Source organism: Lactuca virosa, chromosome 9 (assembly GCF_052849685.1).
Source record: "Lactuca virosa cultivar CGN04683 chromosome 9, Lactuca_virosa_CGN04683_v6, whole genome shotgun sequence".
Lineage (NCBI taxonomy): Eukaryota > Viridiplantae > Streptophyta > Magnoliopsida > Asterales > Asteraceae > Lactuca > Lactuca virosa.
Window position 1 is genome coordinate 28,839,967 of NC_136434.1, and position 16,202 is coordinate 28,856,168.

Here is a 16,202-nt window from a genome sequence, read left to right on the forward strand (position 1 = left end):
CCCTCCCATCCAGTTAACACATATATAAACTGCATATCTTGGGAACAAACCCCTAGAACGTTTGTTGCAATGTCATTCTTTCTTGTTCTATATCTAGGCTGATCTTCGACTGGAACTAGACACTTTATATATGTTCCATCTAAAGCTCCTAAACAATTCTTAAACCACTTCCATCTTTGATCAGTAGAGTTATCGGGAACAGGTTCGGGTTTCTTAAGCAAATGACTATGTAATCGTATGACTGCATTACAAACTCGAATAAAATGCCTACTAATCGTTTCTCCCGAGCGACGAAACCGACATATTATAACACGATTCTTAACATTATGAGCAAGAATATGCAGAAAAATAGCAACTTTTTCATCAATCTCCATATTCCTACTTGGTTTTAGGCCTCCCAATGTTTCAAGCATACAACATAATTTACTAAAACACATTCTAGACATCCTAATTTGTGATATAGACATGGTGTCACTCTCATAAACGTATCTATATAGTATTGGGTATCGATCTACATTTGAAGAAAGATGCTTAATACGTCGTTTATCCCTATGCTTTTTGAATATCATTAACAAAAGGACTACAACAACGTGTAAAACCACGTTCCACCATGTTAAAATCAATGAAGTTTGCCTTTGTCTACGATTGCGTGTTGTTAAACTAAGTCGAGGCATTTTCCTATAAAACATAAAAACAGTATACATATTCCATTGATAGCAAAAAAGCAAAATGGCATATATTGATAGTAAAACAACAAAACCACAACATGTTTTCTGTTCTATCAATTTAGCAAGAAACCAAGACATGTTTTCTCTGTTCAGTAACAGTTGTTGGACAAGGAATTACACAGCTTCATAAAAAAATTAAACCAAATAACCTGAATAGCTTCCCAGTTCTATAACAGACAAACGAAATCAAAACAAGCAGGGAAAGAACATTTGGTTTTTCTGAAATCATGAAAAGAGGAGGAATTAGAAAAATCATAAAATTAGAAAAAGATGGAAAGAATGTGAAGAAATCGATTAGCTAACGGTTGTTGTAGACTATGAATCGAGCATGAAATTCAGAAAAGAACTTTAATTTAATCGATATGATTCACTTGAATTCAGAAATCAAATAGCTTGAAATCATGAATCGACCAAGACATGCTTCACAGGTGTTGTTTGGTTCGAATATGAAGAGAGAGAGAGAGAGAGAGAGAGAGAGAGAGAGAGAGAGAGAGAGAGAGAGAGAGAGAGAGAGAGATCACCTGAAAGTCGTCGGCCGATCCTTGTTACGATGAGGAGAAGACGCGAAGAGGATGTCGGCTCAATGAGAATGGGATGAACGACTAGGTTAACTGATGTATTGTAATGTTTAGCAAGGGCAAAATTGTAATCTTGTGCTTTCCATGTTATGAAGGAATTAATTCCTTTGAGATTGTGAAGGAATGGACTTTACTTCATTTGAACGTAAAATAATTCATTTAGCATTCCTTTTCTTTCCCTTGAAGCTGAACCAAACACAGGAATTTGAGGGAATTGGAATCCTTTTCCCTCAAATTCCATTACATTCCTGCTAAACAAACACCCCCTAAGATTCAAATTTCTTTAATATCCAATTATCTTGATATATTCTATTCATTCAAAAAACATTTTGCAAATAAAACGTCTTTATTATTATTTTTTTTAAAAGTTCCTATAATGTTTTTAATATTTATTTATAGTACAATATTCTATAATAATAGTATATTTTTTACAGAAAGATTTTAAAAAGTTTTCATTATTTAAATATATTTTAAGCAACTGACAACATATTTATTGCATGATAACATGTTTATAACAAGATATATGGAAAAATATCGACCGACCCAAACAACGAACACATATTGCAATAGTTATTTAATTGTTTGGATATTTGACAATTTTCAATAATTTTAAAGTAACATAAAATAATAAAAAACGATCTTGGGTTAAAAGAAAATGCATATAATGAAATAGGAGTAAAAACATGGTAATTAGAGATTATTCCATAAGCATTTTTCTACTAATTATCCAAAACTTTAATCAATCAAATTGATAACTTATTAGCTACCAATTAATTTTCAGGTGTTGCCTTTCCTCCTTGAGGTTGAGGGTTCAAGTCTCGTCGGAGAAATATATAGATTTTGAAGTAGTTTAGGATTATATAGTATTTGTCGTTAAAAAAAAAAAAAAAAACTAGTTTGGTCAAATATAAGATAATACAAATTTTTTTCAATCTCAACTTTAATGGGGTTTTGTGAGATTACTAATACTTGAATGGTTCTTTCTGAAGGTTTACCAAACATAGAGGGTAGTTTGTAAAACTTATCGAAAGATGTCTAATTCTATTTCTAGGGCTTGAACTTGTTGGTATTCGTTCTCCCCCCTTTTCATTCGCAAACACACAAATTGAAAATCGCAGTAGGATCTCGAAGTTTCTCTTTGACGATGCTGACGGCCGATATACCACCGAACCAGACAATTTACGTTAAGAATCTCAACGAGAAGGTCAAGAAAGAAGGTATTTGTTTTAGCGCTATTCTGCTGTTTCTGTTATGAACTTGTAATACCACGAATTCGAAGTTGTTAGTGTTAAATTCCTATTTCTTGAAAAAAAAAATTATAACGAGAGTCTTGCACTTGTGCTGTGAATGTTGGTTTTCTTTTACTCGATATAAGGGATGAGTGTGTAAAATTCTATCGACTGCTTGCAAATTATATGGCATCACTAATTGACTACAATCGGGGAGAAGTGCTGGGAAAACTTTCTCTTTCTGATTAGCGGTCTTAAATCGTTGGAACTTGAGAAATGTTGTTGTTAATTTTATTTCGTGCTAACTAAAAACATTTGTTAATGAGAATGCTGGTGAACACCTAAACTTTGAGTGAAGATATGATCTGGAACTAACAAATACATTTGTGCATTGTGGACTGTATTAGGGAAAAAGGATTTATGTTTTGTTCCATGTTAGAGGTTAACAAAAGCCATTGAAGTTGCCACTTTTAGTAGCTCCACAGGACACCAATTGACTTGGAATTTTGAAGTGTAATATTTAGTAAAATTGCTGCAGTAGTAACATGTTCTTTTTGTTATCAGAGTTGAAAAGGTCTCTGTATGCCTTATTCTCTCAATATGGGAGGATTTTGGATGTTGTTGCTTTGAAGACAACAAAACTTCGTGGGCAGGCATGGGTTGTTTTCAGTGAAGTCACTGCTGCCAGCAATGCAGTTCGCCAGATGCAAAACTTCCCGTTTTATGAAAAGCCTATGGTGAGTTTCATAACTTTTATAAAAATTTATTAAGAACAAGAGAATCATGATCAATTTATTTATACAACACAGAGGATCCAATATGCAAAAGGCAAATCAGATTGTATTGCAAAAGCAGATAATACATTTGTTCCAAAAGATAAGAGAAGGAAGCAAGAGGAAAAAAGTAAGTTAAAAAATTACATATTTGCCCTGCTACTTATAAATTTGACTATAAATCTAACATACAAGATTTTCCCATGTTTTGACAGCTGAGAAGAAGAGAGATACTCCACAAGCTACTACTAATGGTGCAAGAAGCGACACCAATGGTGCCCCTGCTGTAAGTTTCTTGTAACCAAACTTGTTATTGTCAGGGGTGGGATGGTAATTTTGTTGAATTTTTGTTGCAGGCTTCGTATCGAAATGGGAGATCAAACACAGAAGAAACGACACCACCTAACAATATTCTGTTTGTACAAAATCTGACACATGATACAACAGAGGACATGCTGCAGCTTCTGTTCAAACAGTTCCCTGGTTTTAAAGAGGTGAGAATGATTGATGCAAAACCAGGAATTGCATTTGTTGAGTTTGATGATGATAATCAATCTTCAACTGCAATGCAATCCCTGCAAGGTTTCAAGATCACCCCTCAAAACTCAATGGCTATCAGTTATGCCAAGAAGTAATCAGTCAACCAAACCAACCACCCTTTTTGGGTTTTGTATTCTATGAATGATTTGTAAGGAATTTTGGCAGATTTTTTTTTAACTCTTTGATGTGAGGAAATTATGGAAACTATTCTAAGATCAATTGTGACCTCTTCTCTCAACAAACTTGATTTGGGATTATGCAGGATATAGTTATAAGAGAATCGATCTTATGTGTGTTTGAGATCTCATTAAATATTTTGTGGGAAATTGTATGGCATGATCACTTTATCACTTCTCAAATTCTACTTTTTCCTTAAAAAAGAAGATATTATGTGGGAAAATGTATGGAAGAACTCTATTGTATTTCATGGAACAAAAATAAAAATGAAAGACTAAAATTAAGATGACATTTTTGTAAACAATGAATCTTTTAAAGTTCGGATTGATGTCTAATTTAATAACATAGGTTATCTGGGGATTATAATATCTCAGGGGAATGTAACTACTAATTAAGGTGTCAAATCCTTTGAAAAGTTGAATTCCAAATATATTTCCATAACCAAATTAGAAACAAAAAAAATAGGGAAATCAAGCTTCTTCATCAGGGATCAATAGCAAGGAATCAACTCACATCAAAATTTTTTTTTTTTTAACCCACAATACATGAAAACGAGACTAACCTGTTCAACATACAAATAAAGAAACATAACGAGAGAGAGAGAGAGAGAGAGAGAGACCCGTTTGAAGCATCAAAGTTGTGGTACAACCATAGGATGAATTTTCCCGCCCTGTTCCAAAAAAATGGACTCTGATGTCATCATAGAAGAAGAAGCTGTTCTTCTTTTTTCTGCATCAGCTACTAATCACACGTTTGGATCGATCTAGCTGTTTAGCTTAAGTGTAATTCTTCCTTTATTACTCAATTACTCATATAACTTAACTGGCTAGCTTGCCTAAGTAAATGACTGCTGCTTTCAAACTAACTAGCCAGAAGAGGAGAGCGCTAACTTGTCTTCCTGTTTACCCTTAATCGCAATTCCTTTTCGGTTATGGTCCATACTAAACACGTTTTCAAAATTCTAATTTCTTTTTTTTGAAAATTTTTCGGTAACTAAACTTACCATTTGATACTCTAATTTTCATCCAAGTATACATCTTCAACTAAGAATGACAATGACAATGTTTTATATAATTTTTTTACTTTATTATAAGTATTATTATAGATAAAAAAACAAATACAGCCAAACTCATTAATTATTTTTTTAAAAATAGCCCATAAATTTAAAGAATAACCAATCTAACCACTGAAATTGCGTACGGGTCTTAATGGGCTACAGTTTTATCTAATAGGCTGTAATTTCGAGAATATGGGCTGCAATTTGGTCATAGACCAATCCCATAAGCCTAAGGTAATTTCTTTTTGAAAACAGCAGACGAAAATTAAGTAGAAGTGTTAAGCTGCTTTGGTTGTAGAAAAATTTTCAATTTTCTAGATAAATTTAGGAAATCTTTTCAACAAAATGAAAATTTTGAAAACACGTTTGGTTCTTTTAGTTTTCCAAAATTTTCTAAGAAAATGAAAATTTTCAATTTTCAAATTGTATGTAAATTAGAAAAACGAGTTTTACGCTTTTCCAAAATTTTTCAAATTTCGAAGATGGAAAATGAAAACTCAATTGCTTTCAACCAAACGCGTTTTCTAAAATTTTCATTGAAAACTTAAAATGAAAACTTAACTCTATATTCTGAAAACATTTTCCTTAAAAATGAAAACAATTTTCTACGACCAAACGTACCCTAAAGTATTTAAGGTTGAACAAAAAGTTATACTATTAAGAAAATCATAGATAGACTATAAGAAATTGCATATGGCAATATGTCATTTGTGATTTCTTCTACGAGAAAAAATAATCAGATTCAATAATTAACGAATTTTGTTAGATTTGTTTTTTTTTCTCATTTATCATAGTTTTTTAGAACTATCAAATAGACATACACCTCTAATCATAGTTATAGACCTATATATTATCCACCGTGAGTCTCACGGTGAATCAAATAACACATTTTTAATATATCTAACTCTGTTGGGTCAAAGGCCCGGTGATATTATTAAATTATTGTTAATGACAATAATTTATTAATTTGGTTGTTTTTAACTATATTTAATAATATTAGTATTGCATACTTACTATTTGCCTATTGTATTATATAAAATAGAGGTTGCATGTGAAGAGTCGAACTAAATTTATATGGTAGCAAGGTTTGCACGTGAAGAGGTTGTGCGAAAGTTAATATAGTTTTTGGATACTCGGTATCTATCCATTTAATCTTTTAGAAGTTGTTGGTCTTTACATGAACACGTGACAAGAGATAGATGCATGAAACTATCCTAAAAGGTTCAATATTTATCACTTATCCCTCTGCTATTTATAGTACAATCCAAATTTGGGACTACATAGAAGCTGATAATTAAAAAAAAGACACGACAACGTATGACCAAATATTGATTGCAAAACTATTGGTGCACCTTGAATTGTAGTTACTACTTACTACTCTAGTACCCTTGATTATGTATATAATATTGTCGACACAAACCATGTTCGATTTTGACTTAATTAAAAAATATATATACAGATTGTATTCCAATTTAACGCAATATTGTTTTTACCACATTATGCAAATTTGTCATTGGAATTTCTTTTTTCAATATTGCACTAAGCTTCGTCAAAGTGATAATAATCTTTATATGACCCCGAAGTTAAAATTAAGTTACGGTTTAAACTTTAAATATTCAATATTTTGATTCTTTTCATCTACTTCTTTTTTTGGTTTAACATTTAACATTTGGTTGGTATGGAACACAAATAATGAGTCTTTTCGAAAGCAATTAGCAGACAACTCAAGCTGCCTTGGCAAAGCTGGCAGCCCAAGCTGCCTGCAACATCCCCAACCAAAGTTGCCTGTGGCACCTCCAACTGTCTAAATAATTTTTTTCAGAAACGGTTTTTCAAATGTTAAATATGCAAATTTTGCCAACCTTATCCAATTTTCGGATAGATGAGTATATACTCATATTTTCCCTAGTTTGGAATAATGGAATTGTCTTACGAAAACTAACATTCCGTATACTTTCTTCATAAACGAATTCACAATTTTGGATTTTTGGTGCTTAAAACTAATTGTTTTCCTCACAAATTGAATTCTTTTTCATAAAAAGCAACCATATACGTTCCCTAAGAGATCTAGATTCTGTTTTATTGAATTCTTTTTCAATTTGAGGGTTCAAGTCCCGTCGTGGACATAGGTGAATTTAAGGTGTAGTTTAGGAGTAGGTTAGATTTGTCGTTTCCAAAAAAAAATTTCTAACACATGATTCCAAATTCAAACCCTTTTCGGAAATAAAGTTTGTTCCAAAAATATCAATTGAAATGCTACCAATAATACTAAACTAAATATATATTTATCATATCCGAAATTATCAGATATTAATTTAGTATTCTTGTTTTGAAGCGAGAACAGTATTTTACATATGTGTTAATTTGATCCACAATGATGTTTGCATATCCAAAAAATCAAGCGTTATTAAAACAATCTATTTTATTTTTTAATTGCAAATTAATGCATTCAACATAGCTCTAAGTCTTTAATGTTTAGTCACACTATATGATGAAAGTGGGGGTACGATCATGGAGAATTTAGAATATTATTACAACATTCATACAAATTGCACCTTTATTGACTGGCTTTATGCTGGTCAAAAATAGATAGTGGACTTATAACAAATTTGACCTTTTCTTTGCCTTGTTTAATGAAGCATTGTTTGGTGTATGGGGACAACATTTTTCTTTTGCATATGTATTAGGATAATGTTTATAAAATGGTCACTCAGATGTGTTTATATATGTCAAATTCGATTAAAATATATGATAATATCGGAAAACCCTATATTTATATTTTTTAGTGGTTTAAATATACAAATTTAGACGGTCAATTTGATAAAAAAATTATAGGTGGAATGAAGTTACTAACGACGACATAGTAACAAACAACAATAATGAAGGGCTACCTGTTGTATATAAGGTTATGTGTTAGGCTGGAGGGTGTGGTGATACCGAAACCGCACTCTTTCTCCCGCCACATAAGCGTCATGTCATTTTTTACCACTCAAGTGTGGTTTCTTGCCACACCAATGGAGTGGTGCCACACATTTTTTTTTGTTTTGTGTTTTTTTTAACTATTTTAATTTAATAAAACTTTTTTTTAACTATTTTAATTTAATAAAACTTCTATTTTAATAAAAAACATAATTTTTCATTACTTGAAAATTAAAAAAAAACATTACATTGCATTACCAAAAAAAAAAAAAAAAAAAAACACGAAAACCACACACATGGCATTTAAATAATCCTAGGAACTTAAAAAACACAAATAAAATAACTAAAACAAACTACATAAAGTCGTTCTCCGAGAACTCGTCTTCGGGGTCATCCGGTGGATCCAAATTAAGGTTAATGTTTTGAACCCCGTAAATGTGTTCCACCAAGTCATTGCGAAGATTGTGAAATGTTTCAGTGCAACGTATCTCTGCTCTCCTGTTTATATACTCTTCGCCACCAATTTCTATTGGTTGTGTCTCTGGTATGGTTTCTTCCTCGTCAAACGCACATATCACTCTTCCTTCGTCTTCAATAATCATGTCATGCAGTATAAGACATGTATACATGATTTCTTGAAGTTTTTCCTCGCCTAAATAAGCTGCTGGTTTTTTCAATATGAACCACCGTTTCTTTAGAGCTCCAAAGGCATGCTCAACATCCTTCCTAGCTCTTTCTGGTTTTTTCAATACTTATATGGCGTTCCACGCACTTGAAAAGAAGAATCTGGTGCGGATCCATCGTATATGTTGTTAAATATTGGTGAACGATTAAGAACGTTGATGTCGTTAATCGAACCAGGAGAACCAAAAAAAGCATGTCAAATCCACATATCTTGTGATGCAACTGCTTCAAGTATGACCGTTGGGTGACCATGATCACCTCGGGTAAATTGCCCATGATATGCTGTAGGGCAATTTTCCCATGCCCAATGGAGACAATCTAAGCTTCCTAGCATTCCAGGAAACCCATGCACACTAGCATGATGAGCTTGCAATTGCAGGATGTCATTACGTGTAGGCTTACGTAAATATTTTGGACCATAAAACTGAATCACAGTTTTGCAGAAAAAATGGAGACTGTCTCGTGCTATCCTAGCAGACATCCTAAAACTTTCGTCTAACGCATCAGGCGGAATGCCATATGCTAACTGACGAAGTGCGGCCGTGCATTTTTGTAAGGGAGTGAAACCGAGTGTACCTCTAGCATCGTAGCGTTGTTGGAAAAAACTGCACTCCCTCGTTACATCTTCAACTATACGTTCGAATAAACCTTTGAGCATTCTGAAGCGCCTACGAAAATAATACCCTTGATAAGTGGCATTTTCTGCAAAATAGTCTTGCACCAAATGTTGGTTGGCTTCTTTACGATTTCTACAAATATATCTTCGTGTTCTCCGTTGAGAACTTGCAGCTGCGTTGTTACATACAACGTTGTATGTTTGTTCCGTCATTTGAACACACGCAATAGCGGTATCAAAAATAGTCTGAAATTCTTCAAAAGATGACATTTTTGAGAGAGTGTTGATTTTTTTAAAAAAGTTTTTTGAGTGAGACAAGAGATTGTGTTGTGAAAAAAAAATGATGTTAGATATGTATATATAAGAAAGAAAAAGCAAAAAAAATAAATATTAAATACCCAACAACCGGCGATCCTCCCTTTTTCCCCTCAACCAATCAGAAAGCGCGGCACTTAAGGACCGCAGTGCGGCCAAGACCGCACCAGACCGCGGTCTGGAGGCGGTGTTCTTGGTCTACGTGGCACAAAGTGCGGTCTGGGACCGCACCCACACCCTTCAGCCTTATACCTCTCCTCAAATGGGAGCAGGGTTTGACGTGCACCGCTGGCACAATGCGCCGCCTAAGGCAGTACCCATGATTTTCATCCTCGTTGTGGAATCATCTACAAATTATTTCTTCTCTTTTTTTTTTTTTTTTTTTTTTTTGTGATAGTTGTCTCTCTCCTCTCTCATGCCCTTCCCCTCTTTTCCTTTGCACATTATGTAACATGCACTATGCACTAGTATTTTTTGTTCTTGAATGAGTGAAAGATAGGTATACATTGTCTGAATAATCGAAAGATTGAGGAGGAAATGATATGATTCTGAAACGATAGATAATGGATGAAAGGTGAATAAAAATATAAACACATAGCTTAAATGATGGTGATTCTTGAACTTCTGTCATATACATTTGTTAATGAAAGTAATCAAAACATTTAAACTTCTCACATGCTAAAATAAAATTTTAACTAGATTTATAGATTTTGACCAGATTTATCTAATATTATATTGCGGAGTATATTTATTATTTGATCATTTTGGCTAGATTTTATGTTAGTAAAATCGGATTATATAATTCAGTAGCCTTCTTTAAAAAATTTATTATTGAAAAACATAAATAGTATGCTTGTATAATAGCCTCCATGACCAATTTTCCTATTTATCAATTACTAAGTTTTATTTTTTATTTGATTATTGGAACCAATTAAAAATAAGTCTTTGTTTACATAATAGTATAGTAAAAGTAACGTGCTGTTTGTTTTTTTAGAAAAAACCTCTTCAAACCCCTTTCTGCTGCGCGGCGTAGCACACGCACAACACTTTCCCTCTCGCAGCAGTTTGTTTTTTGGAAGACTTCAGACTGCAAAACCTCTGCGCGTGTGCTGCGTGACGCAGCACTTGACTTGTCTCTTCAAACCTCTTCAGCTTTCAATTTTTTGAAGTGTTTTTTTAGAATTTTGGTATAACTTATTTTTTTTAAACTTTTATTTACGGATTTTATACAATTTCTTATTATAGTTTCCACAAATTTTTTTAACTTGATTTAAAAAAAAAAAGCTTTGATTTTTTTAATTTTTTTTACCATTTCCGTTAATAATATTTTCAGTTTCAGTTTCATCTTTTTTAACGTGTGTAATTTTTTTACGAACTTTGTAGACATCGTTTGCAATACTTTCTTAATTTTTTTTATTATTTTCTTTTTTATGTTTTATAAAATTAGTTTTTTTCTAGAATAAAGTTGTTAGCTTCTTTTATATTTTTGTAAGTTTTTTTTTAAGTTTTATATTTTTGTTTTTTTACATGTTCTTTTTAGTACTCTTTCAATGTCTTAAGACTAGAATTATGAAAATTTCGGTGTTGAGAACTATTTTAAGTTTATAAAATTAGTTTATTTAAATTTTAGTTTACTGCAGATGTTAAAAAACAAACATACTTCTTATTATGGGCTGCATCCATTTGTTCCACCTCTTCTGCTACAGAGGATTGCAGAGGTGGTCCGCAGACTTCATCAATTTTCGCTTCGAAAAAACAAACAGCACCTAAGTAAGGTGTCGCACTTGAGGGAACAAATAATTTTTAATAGGGTAAATGTCACTATAGCCCAATCAACTATCGTCATTTATCCGATTTGGTCACTAAAGTTTTTTTTTTGCTCAATAGGTCATTAAACTTACAACTTACATGTCTAATAAGTCACTTTCGGTAGTTTTTAACAGATCCTCCGTTAATAAGTTATTATAATTTACAAGAATGGTCATTATGGTTTCAATTTCTTTTGTGGTTGGTCCTTTACCAGCATCGTTGATCACCTGCACCACCACCGTTCACTTTCGGTACCATCAACGTTCACCTCGAGCAACCCCTGTGATTTTTGATTTAGAGTTTAGTTTACCGGTCGATTTTAAGTAAAAATATGATACATTTTGTAGAAACTTCAACTATTTAAATCTCTTAAATCGACCAAAAATATGCTAGATCACTAAAAAATGTCATCGTAGAAGTTTGCAAACTGCATTTAATATATTTGGTGAAATAGTCGCATTAAAAATTATTAGTTTTTAATATGGGTTCTTATTGCAAATAAAAATGTATACGTTGGTAGTTAGTGAACTACATTTAGTATTGCATGGTGTAACAATTTCATTCGTATAATCCAATTGAAATAAGCATGTCATGTATATACTTTGTGAGGGTAAGGAGTATTGATGCATTCTCTGTAAAAAAAAGATTAAATCACGAATATCTTATTGGTAATTAATTTCTTATTTAGCAAATAGACATTGTTACACTTTCATTCAATGTTGATTCTAAACATATATAGATTTTTTTTAAATGCATTCATTGAAATTGAAACCCGTTGAAATTATTTTTTTTATAAAAATTAAAATCGATTGAATTTTTTTTGTGAGTGATCATATGTTAGAATAATGGTTAAAGGGGTTGCCCGAGGTGAAGGGTGGCGGTTGTCGGAATTGAACGATGGTGATGTCGATGATGAACTGTGCTTGTGTGGGACCAACCACGAAAGAAAATGAAATCATAGGGACCATTTGTGTAATTTATAATAATTGGTTAACGGAGGATATGTTAAAAACTAAAGAAAATGACTTAATAGACAGGTAAGTTGTAAGTTTAATGACCTATTGCGCAAAAAAAATAATTTAGTGACCAAATCGGATAAATGACGATAGTTGATTGGGTAATAGTGACATTTACCCTTTTTAATCAGAAAATAAATGCTACTAATTAAACTAAAGAAAATAACTATAAAGTGGAGGGAGGGGGGGGGGTGGGGGTACTATTTTGCAAGATCGGCAATTTAAATCAAACAATTAACTAACAAATTACTACCATTAATTTAAACAAAAATGATCAAACATAAATGACTTTAAACCACGATTTAAAAAGTATTTTCGTTTAGCTTCCAATCACCTTTTTAATATGGTTGATTTCTAATTTAATAGATTATTAATGTTGGTTGCCGACCAATATGGGACTACCTCACTTGGTAGATGCTTTGCCACTTACATCGAAGGTCTCGAGTTCTAATCCAGATATATACGAATTTTACTAACTTGGGGGAATACTAACTTCTAACCACTAGTATTTTATCAATTCATGAACTACTATTACAATGATCATGTAACTAATGGACATTAAATTGATTTTATAGTATTTTATCAATTCATGAACTACTATTACAATGATCATGTAACTAATGGACATTAAATTGATTTTAAGGATATGTAGACTATGAATGACAAGATCTAGTGATTACCTATCTATGATCAAGACAAACAATTCAAACCCATAATAAAGATAATTATGCTCTCTAACACAGTTAAAATTACTAACTATTACCACCTAACTCTAGGATATGTTCAATCTCTAGATCTAGCTATTCAACACATAGTATTAGGTTTCATCTATGCTAAACGAAAGTTAGGGTATTTAGCCAAAAACAAAGTAAACTAGAGTAAACATGTTAAAACTAGGCAAACCGAATGATTTCAAGTGTTTTCGTTAAGATCTCTTCAATCCTTGATCTTCAATCGAATTATGATCTTATTAGGGTTTCTAGGAAGGTTTTGGTCACTCTTTGTTGCAGAAAATTGCAGCATCCCCTCACATTCTGACCTAGAAGTTGTATTTATAAGTTGCCATAAATTGGTCGCCATGCCGTGGCAGATAGCTTGTCACGTCGCGAGAGACATTTTCTTTACGTATGCTCAAAGATTTCCATGCAGATGAACAAGAATCTTGTAGGCTAGACACGTCACCACGTCGTGACAAGGTTATGCCCACGACGTGACATCCATTTTATGCACAATTTATTTTCTTTGGAAATTGCATCCAATCTCCAATTTTTTTTTCCTAGAGGGTGTCTTTTTGGCTACAAAATAGAAATTTAAATGAATTAAGTACCAATTATCTTAAATAATGACTAATTTATAGCTAAATGTACTTAAATATTGCATAAATATATGACTAAATCTAGCAATATTAAAATACCTCACTCTTGTCTTGTGCATGCCCTCAAGTAAAACTTATTTTAATATATCACATCAAAACTTTGCTCACAAATATCATACAAAACAATCTGAATTGAACTCACAAATTATGTTTCACATTAATGTAAAAATTTGTGTCTAAAAGATCCTAAATACTTCCTAAATCCTAAATACTCATAATCATCATAAATGTTCCCCACTTAATTTGAATAACATTCATTTTTGCTTCGTATAACCTATGCCTTTTTATTTAGCCCCTTTCGTTTCAAAAGTTATTGCCAAATTCAACGTGACACGACTTAAAAAGAAAATACTATATATATATATATATATATATATATATATATATATATATATATATATATATATATATATATATATATAACTCAAAATTTATTTCTTCACTATATTATTTTTTTTGGAACTTTTTTCTCTTTTTCGTTTTTAATTTTTTTTCAACTTTTTTTTCCATTTTTTTCTTCAGTATCTCAACTTTCATAAATAAACGAGCAAACAATACTAACTTTGTTTATATTAATACTATAGTTCGTGACATTTTATGAAATTCATTGGAGTACTCAAAATATTTTAGAGCACTAATGAAGCCCATGACTTTCGATTAAACCCATATAACGACTTTCTTCCCATCCATCAAAGCTTTTATAATTAGGTGGATTAATGTAAACATCCCCAGGGGAATACTCACCAAGTTTTAAAGGCCGCATATTGGCTCTAACCCTGATATTATAGAACTTTAGTGTGATCTAAAAAGAAACTAAGATGAAAAGAATAGAAGGAATGAAAAGGACCTAAAGGGAACTAAGTGTGAATGCATGCAATAAAAGAAAAACTAATGAAAATAACATATGTACAAAAAGATTAACAAAGCTTCAAAGATTTTTTTTTCAAACATCAATACAATAAACAAAACAAAACGAACGAGATTCAATCCAATTACCCTCATTGTGTCATACAGTCGAAGGTGTACCTGTCGTGCCTTGAGATAACTTGACATTAACCCCACAAAGATATATAACATTAAAAACAAGACTTTTAGCCACTCCATAACACAACTCAATAAAATCAAAAGTTACAACGCTTGTTCACTTTTACCGGTATTAGGTTAGCACATGGAATAAATTATGGTCTTACTCTCGTGAAAACGTATGTGATGAAAAAAAATATGCTCAGTCATCTTTATTTTACAAAACATGACAATGACAGACTCCAGCTATTTGTTGACTAATAACACTCTTTTTCTAAAAAATCATTTCTAAAAATTCCCTTATATTTACCCAGAATGGTTATATGTTTCAAACCACTTACACTAGTCAAAGTAGTTAACAATCAGTCCCGATGTCATAAGTTCAAGTTCATGTCCAAAGGGATCTTTTAGCAGCCAAGTTTTCCTAATTGTGTTCATTTATGCAACTCAAGTTGATGTGAAATTGTCCACTTATTGACTCTTGACTCAAAGCTTGTGGAATTGTCCACTTATTGACTCTTGACTCAAAACTTGTGGAATTGTCCACTTATCGACTCTTGACTCAAAACTTGTTGAATTGTCCACTTATTGACTAATTTACTTTTTTTAGTATTATATATATATTTTGGCTTAATTCTTTATATTTTTGTCCTTGACTCTTTCAATTGTTGGGACATCTCACGGTCTATTACCATGAGGGGCTTCTAAGGCATTTTTCGGGGGACTGATGTTAACACGCAAAGACCCGTAAGTATAGTTAGAAACAATGTCCCCAAACAGGGTACTTAGAAGGGAATAGGAAGAAAGGACTTTTTTAGAGCGCTAGAAGGTTCGGGGGACTGAAATTTTATGTTCTTTTTATGATTCTTTTGAATTTGGAGTTTGGGTATGATTGAGCATTTACTACTCATAAGACCGGTCGTGTGTTCCAAAGGCTAACCTATACCTGTTATTATGCTTCAGTGTTGATAACCTTATCATTTTTTGTTTTGCACGAGTAGCTTCGGGAGACATGTTCATGTGTGAGTAGATTGCTTCAAGATTTTTTCAATGAAAATGAACAAGTTTTAATCTCGAGGCACGACTCATTTACCAACTTAACTGATTCAAGAATATTAGGTTCCTTTAGATTAATTTTTTTTAAGATGCATAAAGATAAAAATGCTAAAAACAGAAAAAAAAAAATTGGAATTTTTATAAATGCAAACTAAGAAATAGTTGAAAACAAAATCTTTTTGTAATTTTTTGTGGATGCTTTGAAATGAATGCACGAAAAATGAAAATAAGAAAAGTAAAATCTTTTTGGATTTTTTTTGAAATGTTTTGAAATGAATGCACGAAAAATGAAAGTAAAATCTTTTTG

At 32.0% G+C, this 16,202-nt stretch overlaps 2 protein-coding genes across 2 annotated transcripts; one reads left to right on the plus strand and one right to left on the minus strand.

Annotated features, from left to right (window-relative positions):
• The first annotated feature begins 2,362 nt into the window (after positions 1 to 2,362).
• U2B'' (U2 small nuclear ribonucleoprotein B) lies at positions 2,363 to 4,141 on the plus strand. Its single transcript, XM_079074615.1, has 5 exons — positions 2,363 to 2,523; positions 3,100 to 3,272; positions 3,345 to 3,438; positions 3,524 to 3,594; positions 3,665 to 4,141. The coding sequence occupies exons 1-5, from the start codon at positions 2,451 to 2,453 to the stop codon at positions 3,941 to 3,943; spliced, it is 690 nt and encodes a 229-aa protein (XP_078930741.1). The 5' UTR covers positions 2,363 to 2,450; the 3' UTR covers positions 3,944 to 4,141.
• Positions 4,142 to 8,354: 4,213 nt separating this feature from the next.
• LOC145139080 (uncharacterized) lies at positions 8,355 to 9,571 on the minus strand. The gene is made up of 2 exons (XM_079073030.1): positions 8,944 to 9,571; positions 8,355 to 8,737 (listed from the first exon to the last, which is right to left on the minus strand). The coding sequence occupies exons 1-2, from the start codon at positions 9,569 to 9,571 to the stop codon at positions 8,355 to 8,357; spliced, it is 1,011 nt and encodes a 336-aa protein (XP_078929156.1).
• Positions 9,572 to 16,202: the final 6,631 nt, after the last annotated feature.

Coding starts and splice junctions, on each gene's coding strand:
- U2B'' (XM_079074615.1), top strand. CDS start 2,451: ATGCTGACGGCCGATATACCACCGAACCAGACAATTTACGTTAAGAAT. Junction 2,524..3,099: donor CGAGAAGGTCAAGAAAGAAG/GTATTTGTTTTA, acceptor TTTTGTTATCAG/AGTTGAAAAGGTCTCTGTAT. Junction 3,273..3,344: donor CGTTTTATGAAAAGCCTATG/GTGAGTTTCATA, acceptor TATACAACACAG/AGGATCCAATATGCAAAAGG.
- LOC145139080 (XM_079073030.1), bottom strand. CDS start 9,571: ATGTCATCTTTTGAAGAATTTCAGACTATTTTTGATACCGCTATTGCG. Junction 8,738..8,943: donor TCATGGGCAATTTACCCGAG/GTGATCATGGTC, acceptor TGAAAAAACCAG/AAAGAGCTAGGAAGGATGTT.